This window comes from Rattus norvegicus, chromosome X (genome assembly GCF_021556685.1).
Source record: "Rattus norvegicus strain SHRSP/BbbUtx chromosome X, alternate assembly SHRSP_T2T, whole genome shotgun sequence".
Classification (NCBI taxonomy): Eukaryota; Metazoa; Chordata; class Mammalia; order Rodentia; family Muridae; genus Rattus; species Rattus norvegicus.
In genome coordinates, this window is record NC_141554.1 from 107,377,988 (window position 1) to 107,395,878 (window position 17,891).

Genomic DNA, 17,891 nt, shown 5'->3' on the forward strand with positions numbered 1-17,891 from the left:
TGCATTTGGCCAAGTGAGTCTTTTGTTTGTTCTCTGGGGAGAATAGTTTTCCAATCTTGAGTGTGCCATTGTCCTTCCTCCTCTAAGTAATAGGTGGTGGGGTGGCTAGCAATTTGGTCCTTCCCTTCTGTTGTATATTCTGAGGCTATCCCTTAGTCCAAACCCTGTTCCCAGTGGCTGTCTCTTGCATGCACATAACCGGGATAGGCTCCTGCATAGCCACTTCTCGAGCCACTTGATCTGCCTGGTTATTGCTCCACACCACTGAGTCTCCTTCCTTCTGATGTCCTTGGCAATGAATAATATTCACAGTTGCTGGCTTCATCAGGGCATCCAAGAGATCCAAGATTTCATGGTGGTTTTTTTTTTATTTCTTTTCCCTCTGATGTGAGCATCCTATCTCTTGGTATATAGCCCCATGGATGTGAGCTGTGGCAAAGGCATACCTGCTATTCGTGTAGATGTTAATTTCCTTGGCAGCCCCAAGTTCCAAAAGAAATTAGATCCACTTTCTGTTCTAACATGCCGGGAGGTAGAGGTTCAACCAGCCCAGATGACATTTGTTTCATCCACTACAGCAGCACCCACTCATCTCTGACCTTCATGAAGAAAACTGCTCCAGTCTGCAAACTAGGTAGCCTTAGCTCCTGGCAGGGGTTGGTCGGAGAGGTCTTTCCTCCACCCATGGGCTTCTGCCAATATTTGACACTCATGCTGTGATGGTTCCAGGTCAGGATAAGACAGCAAGGTGGCTGGATTGAGCCCAACTGGTGGAGAATCTAGTCTTCGTCAACTGACCGGTGGTCCCAACCTCTGGGTCTTTCCATTCAAAGGCAAAGTATTCTTAACTTTGGGATGCCAAGGTCAGGCAGAAGAAAGCATCTTTCAAATCTAAAACTGTGTACCAAATTCTGGAAGGTGGTGAAGTACTCAGAGTGCAGGGGTTAGGTACAGTAGGGTGGATGTCAGCCACTCTACCACAGTTTATTTCTCAAGTCCTAGACTGGGTGATAATCGTTTGTGCCCGGCTTCTTAACTGGCAGGAGTGGTGTGTTCCAGGCTGAATTGCACTAAGCAACACCACAAGCTGGAGGAGCCAGAAAATGTGTGGCTTAATTCCTTCTCATGTCTCTCCTGAAATCGGACTGGTGCAGGATCAGCCTGGGTCTTTAAGCTCCACATACACAGCCATGAACTAGCCCAGACATTTCAGCCCAAGCAAGTGGAAACTTTTCCAGCCACCAAGCAATATCCTCTGTCTTTTGGGTATTGGTCTCAAACAATTTGTATTTGTCCTCCAGCCAAATAGTAAGGACCTGGACAGGATCTTCAGCAGGCCCCCTCAACTGAGGGCCCTTGGGAAGGAAGTAGATCTGAGCCCCATCTTAGAGAGCAAATCTCTCCTGAGCAAGGGATGGGGCAGTCAGGGATGACTGTGAATGAGTGGGATACCCAGCACACGCCCAGGTCCACAATTCTTCGGGTAGCCCGTGAATACTGTTTAGTCCCAGTGGCCTCTTGGACCCACAGATGTTTTTGCTGGAGACTGGACCATCAGCTTGGAGGAGGACCGAGTGTTGGGCCCCAGTATTCACTAAGAATTGGGTGGGTTTCCCTTCCACTTTCAAAGTTACTCTGGGCTCGGGGAGGGGGTCTGAACCCTGTCCTCCTTGGTCGATGTCTTCCCCCAGGGCTAACACCTTCACCATTTGGGGGTGCTTTTCCCAAGGCCTGGGATTTCCTGCTCCTGGCTTCCATTTGTTGGGAAACTCTCGGGCCCAGCGGCCCCTGTCTTCCCAATGTGCCACTGGTCCTTTTCAACGGGTTTTCTGTCTCTGTTTGGTTAGAGTCTCTCTTCTCTGCTTTCCCTAACTACTGTAGCCAAGATCCTTTGTAAATTTCTTTTCTGTCCCTTTTCTTTTTTCATCTCCCTTTCATCTTCTTCCTTTCTCTTTCTCTGCTCCTTTTCTGTCTTCCTGTTATGGTAGACTTTTTCAGCAACCTGTACTAAGTGTCTCAACGACTTATCCTGTAGTCCCTCTAACTTCTGAAGTTTTCTCTGATATCTCTACTAGCCTGGTCTATTAAAAGTAGTAATAGCTTAGTCAAGTAGCTTTATGCTCCTCGCTGCTGGGGTCATAGTGTGTATATTGGCAGAATGCTTCCATGAACCACTCTACAAATGCTGAGGGTGACTTGTCTGGTCCCTGCTTAACCTCACGTACCTTGGTCAAATTGGTGGGTCATCCTGTGACCCCCCCTTGAGACTGACCTATGAAGTCTAGTGGTAGGCCTTCAGGTGCTCCTTACCTCCTGTTGTATTAAAGTCCCAGTCAGGTCTAGTCAGGGAAAATCCGCTGTCGATGACAGCTTGGTCAATTGATGGTGCCCTCGTGTTTGAGGGGACATTCTTTCTGGCTTCCGGCATTATTCTCTCTTGCTCTTTGGTCATGAAAAACACTCTGATGAGTTGGATATCATCCCAGGTGGGCTGATGAGTAAATAAAACAGTCTCAAAGAGATTAATCATCCCCTTGGGGTTATCTGAAAAGGGGGGTATTGGGCCTTCCAGTTGTACAAGTCAGCCGAAAAGAAAGGCCAATATTGCACTGCCTGATTGCCATCCTCATCTACGGGCCTGTAGGCTCAGAGGAGGAGGGCCACTGTTGTATCAGGTGAAGTGGCCCTTTTGCTCTGGGTCTCCATGGCCAGTCCCCCTTGCTGGGGCCAGAGGAAGGAGGGGTAAAGGGACGCTGGATGGGGGCTCAAGAGAGATCCTTGAGGGTCTGTGGGAACTGGGGCCATGGTAGGAGGGTAAGGGGGTGGAGGATCTATTAGTATCAGATCCGCTGTGGAAGGGTCCTGGAGAATGTTCTTTACAGACTCCTTGGTCTCTACAAGGTTCTTCTCCTTCATGGCCAGGACCTGCAAGAGTCTTGGAGACAAAAAGCTTTTATCAAAGAGGGGAGGGGTCCTCCACTAGATGTTTCCAAGTAACTATATAGGGCACTTGGCTTGGGTGCCAGAGGGATCCTGGTCTAAAGATTCTTTCCTTTACTGCTTTAATCACTTGCAAATCAAAGGTCCCTATGGGTGGCCACCCTACTCTGAAGGTGAGCCATTCGGAGGAGCAGAGAGTAACTAACCTGCCCTTCTTTATTAGTACTGACAAATTTTCTCCTCTTTCCCCAACTCCCCTCCAGTGGTTAACTAGGATGTATAATGGGGTAGATTCAGTCTGTCCCATGTCCAAAAGTAGCATCAGTTGAAGTCCAAGTCCAAAAACAAAGAGAAAGGCAATCAGTACACAGTTTGCCCCTGCCACAGGCACAGAAACCAGATATTCAGGTGACTTGGCTAGTTCCTGCTCGTATAGAGTCTAACGGGCTCCAAAAGGAGCAGAGTCCTCCTGACTCCCTCCACCGGAGGAGGGGGGCCTGAAGCATCCTCCAGACTCCCCGAGGTCATGACCTTAAGGCACATCTGCCAGCTGCATTTGACCACACCAGACCAGAGGCTAAGTCTTACAGACACTCATGAGCAAACCAAAACCAAGACTGACAACACAGATACAGACAACCACCATACCTGACATCAAGCTTGAGCTGTTTCTCTGACCACCATTCCTCAAGACCTCATAGGGCATCTGGCTTCTTGGCCAATGCACCAAATGTAAGGCTCAAAGTGACTCTTAACTACCAAGAGATCCCTACCACCACTACCACCAAATGAGACATGAGAACAGAGTTCAATGAAAAAGCAAGAGGTCTATTTTTCCAGCACATCAGGGTTGAACTTCAATCAGCCCATCATGGCAAGTGACTAGAAGGTCTCCCTGAATGGCTATAACAAGGAGTTTTTATACTTTTTAGGGGTACAGGTTACATCAGCAAGGTTACAGTTTAAACTTATTGGCTAAGCATATTGACCTTTGAATCTATTGGCCAGTAAGCATATGACACTCTATCTGGGACCAGAGGGTCAGGTGATAGTCAGTACATTTTGAGGGTGCTCCTCCGGGTAACAGTGTGTGGAGAATGGAACTTGGCCTAGCCTTGATCTGAGGCGGGAATCTGATACTTGGCCTAGTCTTGATCTGAGGCAGTGGGTGTAAGCTGATGAAAGCCTCTAGGATCCTTCACTTTCAGGTAGCTGTCAGCTTGATTTCTTTGGGTTCTGTGACCAAAATATCAATGTTTGGAATGACTTTAGCCATAAGAGTCCTAATTTTTTTTGTTCTGGTGAATAACCAAGCAAAATAGTAGTTGGAAAATGTGCTGTATTACTTGGGAAACCACTGGGGCTTCTTTGATCAAACAACTCATAGTGAGGCACTTGATGTCTGGTGCTAAGGTAGGTGTGTGTGTGTGTGTGTGTGTGTGTGTGTGTGTGTAGCTACTTGTTTCATTTTTTAAGAATTTTTTAAATTTTGTGTGTATTCATTATCCATTTACATATAATCTAATCTTATTCCATTTCTTAGCTATTCTGAATACAGCCACAATGAACATGGATGTGTGAGTATCTCTGTAGTAGAGATCTTTTCATCTGTTCCCAGGAATGGTATAAGTGAGTCACACGGTGCTTCTAGTTTTCATTTAAGAAACCTCCATGCTGGGGTTGGGGATTTAGCTCAGTGGTAGAGCGCTTGCCTAGGAAGCGCAAGACCCTGGGTTCGGTCCCCAGCTCCGAAAAAAAGAACCAAAAAAGAAAGAAAGAAAGAAAGAAAGAAAGAAAGAAAGAAAGAAAGAAAGAAAGAAAGAAAGAAAGAAAGAAACCTCCATGCTGATTTCCACAGTGGCTTTGGTTCCCATTCTTTCCAACAGTGGGTAAGCGTTCTTTTCCCTATATCCCCACTAGGATTTGTCAAGAACACAACTGGCACCAAAAACTATTGAAGATGTAGCATGTTTAAGAGTTTAAGAACACATTAAAATTAAAAGGCCTACTAGGGGAAAGGATAATGGCACTATATGTATGCTCCAGTAGCCAGTCCCCGAAACTGGAAACTGGTCTGAATGGATTCATCCAGAATTGGCCACTATTTTCTCTTTTCTTTCCTTTCTTTTCTTCCTTTCTCTCTCTCTCTCTCTCTCTCTCTCTCTCTCTCTCTCTCTCTCTCTCTTTCTTTCTTTCTTTCTCTTTTTATCTTTTGACTATTTTTAGGGCCCTGAGTTGGCCCATCTGGAGGGACCATTACCACCTACTTTTACATTTATGTTTTATTGAGCCTCCCATCTTGTTTCCCAAGTCATAAAGATGATCTGTCTGGCCTGACCATCACCACCTAGTATTTTTCCTTATAGGCTGTTTACTCCTTCCAAAAGTTAACCTCCTGCCTCATAACATTATCCGGTTTTCTGGTAATGTAGATTGTGGACTGAGGGGAAACCATGTACTTTTATTAATGCAATTTCGAAATTACAAACATCCCTAATACAGAAACCATGCCTCTCACCATAGTCTACTAATATGGTACTCAGCTTAGAGTTAAGGTATATAGGTTGGGACATTGCTAAGTGATATACATGCTAGAAACATTTTCTGATTCTAAGACTCATTTTAATTAAATTTATGTTCAAATAGATAATACAAACACGAGGTCCAACATTAAAAATACAAGAGCTTATATAATCAGAGATTTAGGTGGGGAGAAACATGAGCAAGCCTGGAAGAAATCCAGAGCAGGGACTGGTTCACGGGTGCAGAGATATTTTGGTATCAAGTCTAGGCAGTAAGAAGATACTTGTTTTCCCTGTGCTTCTAGTGAGGTCATCCTGAAAATGGAAGTCATCTGCAGTTATTTTTCTCCATCACTGTTTTTCCTCTATCCTTACTTCATGTTATCTAAGACTATTTCAAAACAAGAGACATGCTAGAGACTAAGAGCAAAAGATGTCAAGGGAGAGCAACAAGAAAAACTAAAAAGGGAGATGGAAAACGATCTGGCAGCAGGGCAGTTTCTTGTAGGCTCTGCAGGTGCATCATACATTTTATGCAAACAAGCCCTTACAAGTGCGTCACTGGAGGATTTTTCTTGTAGAAGGAACCATTTGAATTGTTTGAATAAATGAGAATTTTTATTCCTAATTCAGCATTAAGAACCAACCTCCCCCCAACCCCCCAACAGCTTTTCAACCTTGAGCCCCTCCCTTACGTAACCAGTCTGCTAAACCAGTGGCATTTAGTGACGAACTTGTAAACACTAGAATTCTTTGCTATCCTTCCGCCCAGCAAGGCGACAGCTTTTTCTCCTGACGCCACAACGTGAAAACCGTATGTATTTCGAAATGGAAAGACATGCCTAAGAAGGAAGCTAAAACCAACATTTGGTAATCGTCTGCTTCCCGGTATTTGGCGCTGTTTTCCCTAGTTCGGCCACAGAATCTAAGTGTAGCAGTGTGCGCCACACACAGCGCTTTGCAGTGGCAGTAGTATCACTCCATTTCCCTAAGCCGGAACTCCTTAAATAACTCTAGCTCCTCCCACTGCGGGCCTCCGTAATGACGTAGCCGCGCCTAGTGCGTCCCGGCGGATGTAGGTAGATGGTGTTCAGTCGCTTCGTGAGGGAGCGGAGAGAGGAGTGGGTACCGAAAGGTGATAGTAATTTGCTAGTCATGGCCCTTCATCTTGTCCTACGTCCCAAGCGCCCGGCAAGCCCCTAAATACAGTCGCCGCCATTGTATCAGCTCGCTGCGCCTGACTGCGGGTTGCGTTTCCCTGCCTCCTTTCTGTATGGCAAGGTATCACCAGAGATAACGCAAATAAGAAAACAGCCTAGGACTCAAACAGAACAGGTTAGTAAAAAGGAGGACCTTGCTTGGGGTTGTAGGTGCGGGTTTCATGATTGGTGCGGGATTCGTGACCTGGTTTTAGGAGGCGAGTGTTGACAGACTAGGGAGGATGATAAAACGCCATCTACGTTTCTATAAATTCGCTTCATCACGTTTGGAAGGGAGATGGATGCAATGGCATCATCCACTGGGGAGATGGCGTACTTGTCAGAGAAAGGAGGAGGACTGCCCCTGCCGATGAGGGCAATTGTCTGAGGAGTCTTGAGAATCAGGGAGGAGATATACAAAGGGGTTGTAAAGGTGGGAACATTGAGTCTTGTATCGGGTGTATTTGAAGATTGTTTTCACATTCTGGTTGCTTATCTGAGCATTAATTAACCACATCTTACTCATTGTGATTTCATTTGATTTGGGACTACCAAATATGTGTTTTAGATAGATGTTCTGCCAAGTTTTTATTTCTCTACGTTTCAGGGCTTCAATCAAAAGGGGAGGGGAGAAGATAAAACAAAACTGACCTGATTTCTGTACCGTGGGAAAAAGCTTCAAGAATAGGTAGGGTTCTAGAACAATTTCTATATCTCCTCTTTTCCAGCCTTCCAGAAATGTCCTCCATTATCCCAACTATGTTGCAGAACGTGATAGGTTTGTGTGGGCGGGGTGGGAGGATAATCATAAGAATGTGTAAGAAAATTGAAAATGATACTTTTCATTATTTTCCCAGCTTCCTGTTATTGTCAGGCGTTTCATCCCTACTGCTACGACCGACTGTACAGAGATGATTTAGTTGTCTCTTCATGGAAATTATCAGGCTTTACAAATATAGCAGAGAAACATGGAAATATCAGGGTGTCATTTGGGGATGGCACAAGAAAGGGAATCAGAGAATTCTTTACCAAACAAGTATCTGTATCCAGAAATCATTTATTCCTTAAGTACTGTTTTCTAAATTATACTCAGTAGGGATGTTCTTCTATTTGTGGATTTCCATTGGTGGACATATCCAGAGGGTTTTGTAACTGTTGACTGCTGTGAACATTTGTAAAATAACTGACTGTGAAGCTTGGAGATAATGAGGAAGAGATTGTCCAGTTTCTAGGGTTAGTGTAAAGACAGACAAGGGTCACTTAGACTAGAAAATCACATCCTTCTGTTTGGTCAGTTTCTCGATGACCTCTAGCTGGTCTATGGACTCAGGAGCCTTGGTCTACTTTAGAGACAGATACAGGATGAGAACATCTTCCTTTCATGCCCTCTTTCTTGTCCTGCTCTAACACTTCATTATTAATCTATTTTTCAGCTAGGGTATCACTAAAACAATCACTGAAGAGGACAATGGTGGGCCCAAAGGGAGGAAGAGGAAGACCAGGAAGGGAAAAGCTAGACAAACTTTTAGAAATTCTGAGAAGGCAAGAATAAGGGCCAGGAACCAAAGTCTGTGTCCCCAGAGCTTAGTTTCTGTCCTCTTTATCTGTATAGGTCTGCCACGTCTGCTGCAGGGCTTGTCAACAGCCGAAGCAAAGAAAGGAGGAGAAAATTCCTTCCCACGAGCACAGGTTAGTATGAATGTGGGGCCTCCTTGAATAAGACCTGTAGGATGGAATAGTAAAGATTCGGTTGGCTCCAGCCCAGGTCAGCAAACAGCCTCAGAATTCTGCAGCCTCTCACGTCCATCCAGCATTCTCATTCTCTCTGCCCTTATTAGTGTCTGCAAAGACAATTGTTAGGTGTAGACGCATGGAGGTGTAGACAGTGGGTAAACTGAAAGAAGGAGTTGGCTACTTGTCTAATTCTTTCCCATAGAGCACTTAATTTCCATACTTAACTATGTCTCTGTGGTAATCAGCATGAGGAGAAAGAAAATTGGAAGAGACTTAAAGCCCCATTTCCTTCCTCCACCCCTAGGTCCAACTTCAGTGACAGATCTGATGGCCTTGGAGTGGCTGAAGACCACCACCCTCCACAGGCCTGCGCCCAAGCCCAGCTATCCTTTATCTTGAGTGGCTTCCTCAGCATGCTGTCTATATGATTGGCAGAAACTGTAGTTGAAAAGGGGGCTGAGTGACTACTGGACTTTATATGAAAACACCTACTTGGGGCTGACTTTCGGACAAGGCTGAGATAGGGGTGTATTTAGCTTTGCTTTTCTCTTGAACCATGATTGGCTCTAAAACTAAAAAGAAAGCTAGAGAAGAGTCGGGGCCTTCCCCAAAGCCTGGAACCAATAGCCCTGCCAATGCTAAAGGAAAAGGCAAGGGTCAGACCAATAAAGGGGGTAAGGCAGAACCAAAAGTAGAATGGGGGAACCAGGCTGAGGCTAGGGATGGAGCAGTGGCCAGGACACAACCAGTGGTTCCCACTGAGCCCAAGACTGTGACATGGAAAGTAAAAAAAAAGAAAGACAAGACGAATACTAGAGTCACTGCACAAGCTAAGACAGAACTCCTGGCAGAACCTGCTTTAGTGCCTCATACCAAGTCAGATGCTTTGCCTCCATCTGTGCTCATTACTGTAACCAAGTCTGAAGTCAAGGTTGACACTGGAGGTGAGGCATCTGTCAAGGGCTCTGCCAAGGCTAATGATAAGCACAGTATTAAGCATAAGTCTGAGATAAAGAAAGAGGTCTGTGTCAGATCCAGGGCTGGGGACAAAGCTAGTAATGTCAACACCACTGATGAGGATGATGAAGACTATGTGTGCTCCTGGTTTTGGACTGGAGAAGAGCCTAGTGTAGGGTCCTGGTTCTGGCCTAAAGAAGAAAATTCTCTTCAAGCTTATCAGCCCCCACCAAAGGTTGAGGAAGAACCTGAACCCCCAGATACATTCGACTTTGCTTTAAAAAAGAAAGCGGCAGCGTGGTTAAGGGGCAGGTTTATTGTCCTAGTCCCAATTGAAGAACCCCAGCCGTCTTTACCTCCAGAAGGGAACTGGACTCTGGTTGCGACCTTAATTGAAACTCCTCTGGGTATTCGACCTTTGACCAAGATTCCACCTTATGGTGGACCTTACTTCCAGACTTTAGCTGATTTAAAAAACCAAATCCGGGAAAAAGAAAAGTATGGACCCAATCCAAAGACCTGCCGCTGTAAATCACGCACCTTTAGTTTAGAGCCTGTTGAGTTTGATAAACTTGTTGCCCTACTTAAGTTAACAAGGGACCCGTTTATTCATGAGATAGCTACGATGATAATGGGCATCAGTCCTGCTTACCCATTTACTCAAGATATTGTTCATGATGTTGGTATTACTGTTTTGATTGAAAATTTTGTCAATAATCCAAATGCTAAAAAATACCCTAGAAATTTAAATTTAAATGCCAACCCCGATGCCCCTGAAGAAGTGAGAGAGACTGAAGCACATGTAAATAAGGTTTGTAGGGACATACTCTCTTGTCCTCTGAACTGCTCTGTGCAAGTGGAAGAACTAAAGCTGTTAGTGAGCTTGAGTGTGAAATTTGATTATCACCACGTGGTTATCTATTATGTTCGATATTTCATCTCATTGTTAAACAAAGGAAGTGTCAAAATCAAGTTTCAAATTTTAAGAGTTATTCTGTGTTTGTCAAAAAACCAAGCCAATACAAGAGAACTGATCAGTGCTGAGGTAATGTCCTCACTGGTTGCTCACTTTCACAAGAATGAGTCAAAGGCTAATATTCTTCATATCATTGAAATATTTGAGAATATAAATTTCCAATTCAAAAAAAGGGCAAAGCTATTTACTAAGGAAATGTTCACTAAATCTGAACTTATTTCCATATTCCGGGAGGCAAAAGAGTTTGACCAGAAACTCCAAGACTTAACAGACCACAGTGACCCTGATGTAAGAGATAAAGTTATCCGATTAATACTCAAACTCTAAATAGCTGTATATTCTCATGATGCCTTGAGCATTTTTGTCTTTCCAGTATAAATAGAATGCTTATTATAATTATAAATTTGATACTTATGCTCTCTGTGTTGGGAGGCAATTTTATGGATGCTAGTCATCTTGAGAGATTGAATACTTGCTGGTTTTTTTTCTGTGCTATATAAATTAAGGTATTTTTGGTATTTCTGTATTGTAACCCAGTACTGAACCTATTCGTCTAAAAAAGCTATATTTCTGTGCATTATATTGATATAAGTGTATTTTCGTATTCTATTTACGTGTTTATAATAAAGTTGCATGATAAACACAATGAAAACATTGTTCCAGTTCTTTAGTTGAAATGTAGTCAGAGATGAACAATGTAAAGATAGCCAAAATTGCTGTCTGTCCATTTACTGGTGGGGGTGATACAAACAGGTTTACCATTTGGCAGATCTTTCAGTTCCAACATAGTCAGGGAATCCACTCAACTATTCTGTGACCAAGAGGACAGAGCTCTGCTTCTGGCTGGCTGGAGGTTGTAGATGACAGGGTTTCAATGGAGGAATGATACTGAATCTGGACAGACTTAGGAGGAGGAGAATACAGATGTCTTCACGTCACTCTTGAGTCCAAGAACTTGTACTTAGCTTGCACATCCGCTCTCTCACCAGGATACCCTGAAGTTTTTAATCCCAAAGAGATTTTCTAGTTCTCACCCTATTCAGTTCAATTGTGGACAATTGTGGGAAGTGCAGTTCTAGAGGGACAGAGCCACACTGTATCCTTAGTAGCCCTCTCCCTATCAAGGGATGTCAAGTTTACTACTTCCAATGAGGTTTTCTAACCCTGCAATCTTGGGCCTCAGAGGAGGGCTCAGGATCACCTACAGAAACAGATACTGATATGCCCTCTTCTTCTTTGGTGGTTGTTGGTTCTCATCCTTGCTTTTGTTTTCTGGCCTATACTTTTGACTTGATGATTTGCATGTATTCTTGATTGCAGCCTCTCGTCTGTTCTGAGTCTTCAGTGTCAGAGCATGGCTATATAAGTGACACCCACAGAATATCAGAATCCTTTAGGACTGCTTATTTAGAAAGACATTAATCTCCCTACTACCGCTGTCCAGCTGATTTTCACTTTCCTCTTTGAAGCCATGTTTGCTCTACCTCAGCCTGCTGTTTATATAACAAGCTAGGTTCAGAGCAGAGGTTAATGGTATAGAATAACGGGTATAGATTGGGAACTGATACCACCTTTGTCTCAATTACTCCCCAGATCCTTTGCTATTGTTATCCTCAATTAGTTGCCCAGAATTAGGAATAACAGAGATTATAATCTCTGGAAGAAGTTGTGTGAGTGTGTGAGTGAGTGTGTGTGTGTGTGTGTCCAGACAAATAGCTGTGATCTTTCTTTTCACCTACCTTTTCCAGATTTTTCCTGAATTGGGGGAAGATCTGAAAAATATGAACATGCTGGAATATATCTTAAGTTTTAACAGCTAATCCTCATTTAATTTCTCATATTTCAAGTAATAAAAATGAAGGATAATTCATCCATATTTGTAATTTAGGAGGGAAGCAATGGGTTGGGGTTTTTTTGTGCAATGTACCACTTTAATTTAGAAGGTTTTTGAAGTTCTGTGTAACTGTTTTTAATTCACAGATCTCCCCTAGCCTATAATACCAGCTGTGAGTCCTTCCCTCAGTGGAGATCTTCACAGTGCAATTGGACCAAATCCTTTGGAAACATTCTATATCTCAAATGCCCTGTGGAGTACACACTTAATCAGGTAATGGCTTGGAATTTTCCAGTATCCACTAAGGACGAGGATGAGTTTGGGATTTGTATACATTGGTGCCAAAGCAAGAAGTCAAGTCTTCCTGCCTGAATGGGAATTTTAAGGATCAAAATCATGTCCCATAGTTTCTGACACGCCATCATTTGTACACTCCAATCATTCCCACAGTTGGGCTATTGTGACTAGTGCCGTGGTGGACACTAGTAAGAGTGCCTGTCGGGTCCTCAGTTTCTTCCTAGCGAAACTTAGTAACCATTTATTAACTTTACTCCCATAATCTCCCTAGCCTTTTATAACAATAATTCTACTCTCAACTTCTTTGAGCACAATCCTTTCTGACTGTATGTATCTGGAGATGATAAGGCATTTGCCTTTCTATAGCCGGTTTATTTCATACGACATTGATCTCCAGTTCCAGTCCTGTTGTTAGAAATGGCAGAACAGCATGCTTTTGTGACTGACTAATATTTTCTTCTGTATATGAAATACAACTTTATTCACTCATCAAATTTTGGATACTTACTTTCCCCCTCCCCCCTATTTCTTAACTATTGTGAATTACAGTACTGCACTGAGTATGTGAAGAAAGATTGCTCTTTACCTGTATTTTAGGTGTATTGCTCTTTTGCTGATTTAATACTTTGGAAGCATATGTAATACTGGGATTCCTAGATTATATGGTAGTTCTATAGTTCTATTTGTATAATTTTAGGATTCTCCATACTGTTTTCCACAGTAGGAATATTAATTTGCATTCCCATGCTCAGACTAAAGCTTTTTTTCTCCACAGCCTCACAAGCACTTCTTAGTCTTTTTGTAATAGCTGTGCGTGTGGGTCTAAGGTGGTATCTCATTGTGTTTATAATTATTGCTAAAGGTAAATGGGGTGGAGTGGTTTTTTTCATATCTCTGTTGTCCATTTGTATGCCTATCATATTTTGGTAAATACCTATTCAATTATATTGTGAATTTTTAAATGTAGTTATTTGGAGAATTTTCTAATGATTTTTTGCAGCTCCTGATATAGTCTAGATATCAAACCCCTGTCAGATGTATGAATTGCAAGCATTCTACCATTCATTAGACGGTCTTGACTGTTTCTGCACTCTGTAGTTTCCTGTACAGAAACTTTAGTTTGATGCAACCTCATTTTATTTTTGATTTTATTTCTTGTGCTTTTATAAGTCTGTCCAAAATTTCCTGTCAGTTCCAATGCCCTAAAACAGTTTTTAAAGTTTACGTTGAGTAGGCTTTGTAGTTTTAGGTCTTAATTTTAATTCTTTAATACATTTTGAGTTGCTTTTTAATAACTGGTAGGAGATAATTGATTTTTATAATTTTCAAGATATTTTTCTGCCTCTGGCTATGAAAATTTCCCAGCATCATTTATTACAAAAACTGTCCTTTCTCCATTATGTCTTCTTGGCACCTCTGTTGGAAAACAGCGGACTGTAGATGTCGACAGTAGGTTGGTTTACTTCTAGACTATTAGTTACAGTTGGTCTGGGTGTCCACTTTATGTCACACCATGCGATTATTTTAAATCACTTTAGCCGTACAGTCAGTTTTGAAGTCAGGAAATAGAGTGCCTGCCTCCTACTTTGTTGTTTTATTCAGCATATATTTGGTCTCCTGGGGATTTTCATGTGAATTTATTACTGCAGTTTTCTACATCTGTATAGAACAACCTTAGTAGTATTACAGGGATTGAATCAGATTTGTAAATCACTTTTGCTAGTACATTTTAATAGTGTTTATTCTTCCAATCTATGAGCACAGGGTATCTTCTCATATAGAGATCTTCACATAATTTGATTATTTATTTTTAATATTTTACTTTTGTAGGTGTTGCGAATGGGATTGTTTTCTTGGTTTTTATTTTAGATAACTTTTTGCATGCTAGCTTTACATCCTTCAACTTTCTAGAGTGTACTTGCTCATTCTAGTAGGCTTTTTGGGTGGTTTTCTATATATAAGATCATGCTATCTCCAAATAGTAACAGTATGACTTCTTTTTCAACCCAAGTGAATGCTTGTTTGTTCTAGGTCTTAGAAAGCAGTCTTTCAGCTCACTTCCTTTGACTTTAATGAAAACTATCAGTTTATTATAAAGGTCTTATTATGTTGTAGTATATTCCTTCTATTCCTAATTTTTCAGCACTATTAAGAAGGGATATTATGGGGCTGGGGATTTAGCTCAGTGGTAGAGCGCTTACCTAGGAAGCGCAAGGCCCTGGGTTCGGTCCCCAGCTCCGAAAAAAAGAACCAAAAAAAAAAAAAAGAAGGGATATTACATTTTATCACATGTATTTTTCCACCTTGATGGTTCATTTGGTCTACAATCCTTCATTTTTGTTGGTGTGGTTTATCAGTTTATTAATTTGAGTGCCTTGAACCATCTTGCATTTGTGGACTGAGTCCCACTTTGTCATACTAAATATGCTGTTCAGTTTCATTTGTTTCGTCATCTACATTGATCAAGCATATATCAGCCTGTGGTTTTGTGTGTTTATTATTGTCTGGATAATGCTGACCTCAAAGACATGGGTTTAAGCCATTAGAAAGTCTTTATTACCTAGCTGGCAACTACAATGGGTTTTTGAGATCCCACTATAGCCCTGAGCCCTTTTCAAGGTAAGCTTTTAAATACAAAAACCATGCCCTGGCTACTTCAATGAACAAGAGCAGTCAGTCAGAAAGCAAGGTTAGTACATGTAGAGACTTTCCCAAAACTGTGGACTTTGCTGCATTAGGTTTTTGTTTTAATTTTGGCTGGTGGTGCTGTCCCCATGCTAAGTTTTGTGGGCTGGGTGGTATTTCCAACATGAAGTCAGTTGTGCTAAGGTCCTACTAAGGTTTGGGGTCCTATTATATTCTCCATGGGTCTTAGTAAATGTGTCAAATCATGGACTCATCCTGCTCTAAAGAAGTGTAGTTGGTCCTAAGGACCATTAATTTTACTGAACCGATACGTAATTGTCCATGTATTTTAAGATGCAGGGGCCTGCCATTAATCCAATCAGAATGAGAATTAAAGTTTCAGCCAGTGCTCATAACACAATAGTTAGCTGGGGACTCAAGAGGACAGAAGCTGGTACCAATTATTTGACTTATGTAATTGTCTCTTTCTCTTTGTGAAATTTCCCAACCATGGCAAGTTTATTTCTAATTACTGTATATCAAGTAGTGTAGAAATGACAGGTTTTTCCAAAAGCCATACATAGTCCCCCTTTGTATGTCCAGTCTCAGAATAGAATACTTGGTCTGAGCAACTCAGAAAGTTGGTGGACCCAGATGAGTAACCTGGTGGAGGTCACTTATCAGTCCTGCCTGTTATTTCCTGGAGAATGATCTTTCCCTCTGATGTTCTTCATCTACCTGTGGGTTTGAGCTGTCCATTTCTTCTCCACATGGAGTCTCAGGCAGCACTGGGTTGGGGTATGTCATCAGAATATCAATAGACTCCACTGATCTTAGGGCTGTTTGTAGGACAACCAGGTCAACGGCCCAGCTGTAGAAGACAGCAATCCATAGAGGAAGCCAAATAGCTACTCATAGGGTCAAGTTCTGTGTATATGGTGTTGGACTTTCTTTTCCCCATTAGAGAGCCTGGGTCAGATCGATGAGTTCTGCTTTCTGGGCTGAGGAACCTGTCTTGGGACCAAATCTTTGTGGATAAAGTAAACACTGCAGCTCTCACATACCTGCTTTCATCTTTCCTCTTGTGACAGTCATGGATGAGCACCTTCAGGTTGTCATCGGGCAAGAAGGTACTGATGGCAGTGGTTTTCTTAAAACTGTATTCTAGGGTGAGACAGGAATGGGGCCTGATAGGGGTTCACACAGGCACTGGATAGCCAAGCATTCTGGTATTCCTCAGAGGAGGGTCTCAGCCACATGATGGGGTACACTGAGTATAAGATCCTGATCCAGAGTTAACTTGTTTGCTTGTTTGTTTTTTCCATTAGACTGACAGCAACCGCCACTGCTCTTAAGACAGGTGGACCATCCTGTGGCTGCAGTGTTCAACCATTTGGACAGGTATGTCACAGGCCATGAACCCAAAGTTTGAGTTAAAACTCTTTTGTCTTTTGTTTCATGATGAAAAGGTTTTGAGATATCTGGGAGTGCTAGAGCTGGACCCAAAGTCAGAATTATTTGTAAAACCTCAGATGTCTTTTGTTTAGTCTCAGTGCAGATTAGGGCTCAGTGCCCTTATGTGTGCTGATATATAGAAGCCTTGCCTCTGGTATCCAGAAGCAGCAATAGCTAGGCTGCACCTAGGTACTCTTGAACCAGTCTCATTGTCTTTGGAGTTGGGACCCAAAGGATGGCAGCAATCCTTCTCCTTTTTCCTCCTCTCAGCTGGTACCCAAAATAGGTAGACTCTGTACAAAATTGGGCTTTCTCAGCTGATATTCTGTAACCCAAGGTTTGTAACTCCTGCCAGCAGTCCTTCAGCAGCAGTTTTATAATCTCTTTTCCCAGGAAACCTCTGATAGAAGGGCAAGAATTCAGCTCTTTGTATCTCATCAAACAGGGTTGGCAAAAGTTTAAATCTTCGGGGACATCTGGTCCAGGTATATTGCCTGCTTTACCCTCCCTCTGGGTCCGTTTAAAAGCAAATGTTGACTCACCTCTGCCAAGGAGAAACTGAAAAATGCATCTTTCAGGTCAAGACTGTATGTATCTGTTTCTCTGGAGAAATCCAACTCAGGAGAATGAGAGGTTCCAGGTTTCTTCACAGGCAGGCAAGGTGTATTCCAGGGTAACTGGCAGGGCACCAAGATGTCTGTCTTTCTACCCAGGCAATATGGACTGCAGTTTCCCTATTTTGTTTCCAAGCTCCCTGGATATTGTTTAATCTGGATGCCTCTGAGTTTGATCCCTGGTGTCTTGAGGTCTGGTCTCTGGGGATCTCAGCGGAACTTCCAGAAATGGTGTAGGGTATCCAATAGAAAAGACTGGGTTTTAAGCCAATAGAATGTCTTTATTAGCTTGCGAGCAACTACACTGGGTGGTTAGGATCCCAGGGTTAGCTTTAAGCACAAAGCCTATGTCCTAGGTTGACATACCTTAGTTCACAAGAATAGGTATCCAAAAGCTAACTACAGAATCCAAACACCAAGTTAGGACAGTTAGACTTCCCTACAAGTCTAGACTTTGGTAGATTTGGCTTTTGTTTTCGTTATGGCGGGTGGTGCTGTCTCCATGCTGAGTTTTGTGGCCTGAATGGTACTTCCATCATGGAGTCAGTTATGCTATGGTCTGGGGGTCTGTTACAGTAATATCTTTGCAATAATGCCTTCCTTTTGTACTTTGAAATGAACAGGTTACTCGGGTGAAGTACCATAGATGTGATCCTGGATTTTTCTTTGATGGGAGGATATTTGTTAGTAATTCAATCTCTGCTAATTTCTTCTGTTTTCCATGATTCCACTTTGCAA

General features: G+C 42.5%; 2 protein-coding genes across 3 annotated transcripts in view; both read left to right on the plus strand.

Moving 5' to 3' along the window:
• The first annotated feature begins 6,554 nt into the window (after window positions 1–6,554).
• On the plus strand, window positions 6,555–10,980 carry Armcx5 (armadillo repeat containing, X-linked 5). 2 transcript variants are annotated; one of them, NM_001401249.2, is given in 4 exon segments: window positions 6,555–6,797; window positions 7,269–7,349; window positions 8,274–8,350; window positions 8,700–10,980. In NM_001401249.2, a coding segment is annotated over 1 exon segment (1,704 nt). In that variant the 5' UTR covers window positions 6,555–6,797; window positions 7,269–7,349; window positions 8,274–8,350; window positions 8,700–8,951; the 3' UTR covers window positions 10,656–10,980.
• Window positions 10,981–12,308: 1,328 nt separating this feature from the next.
• Gprasp1 (G protein-coupled receptor associated sorting protein 1) overlaps window positions 12,309–17,891 on the plus strand; it is a 51,780-nt gene continuing 46,197 nt past the window's right edge. Inside the window, exons 1-2 of the mRNA XM_087601002.1 lie at window positions 12,309–12,435; window positions 16,413–16,485. The gene's annotated coding sequence lies outside the window, so the exon portion shown is untranslated. The remainder of the gene's footprint in view (window positions 12,436–16,412; window positions 16,486–17,891) is intronic.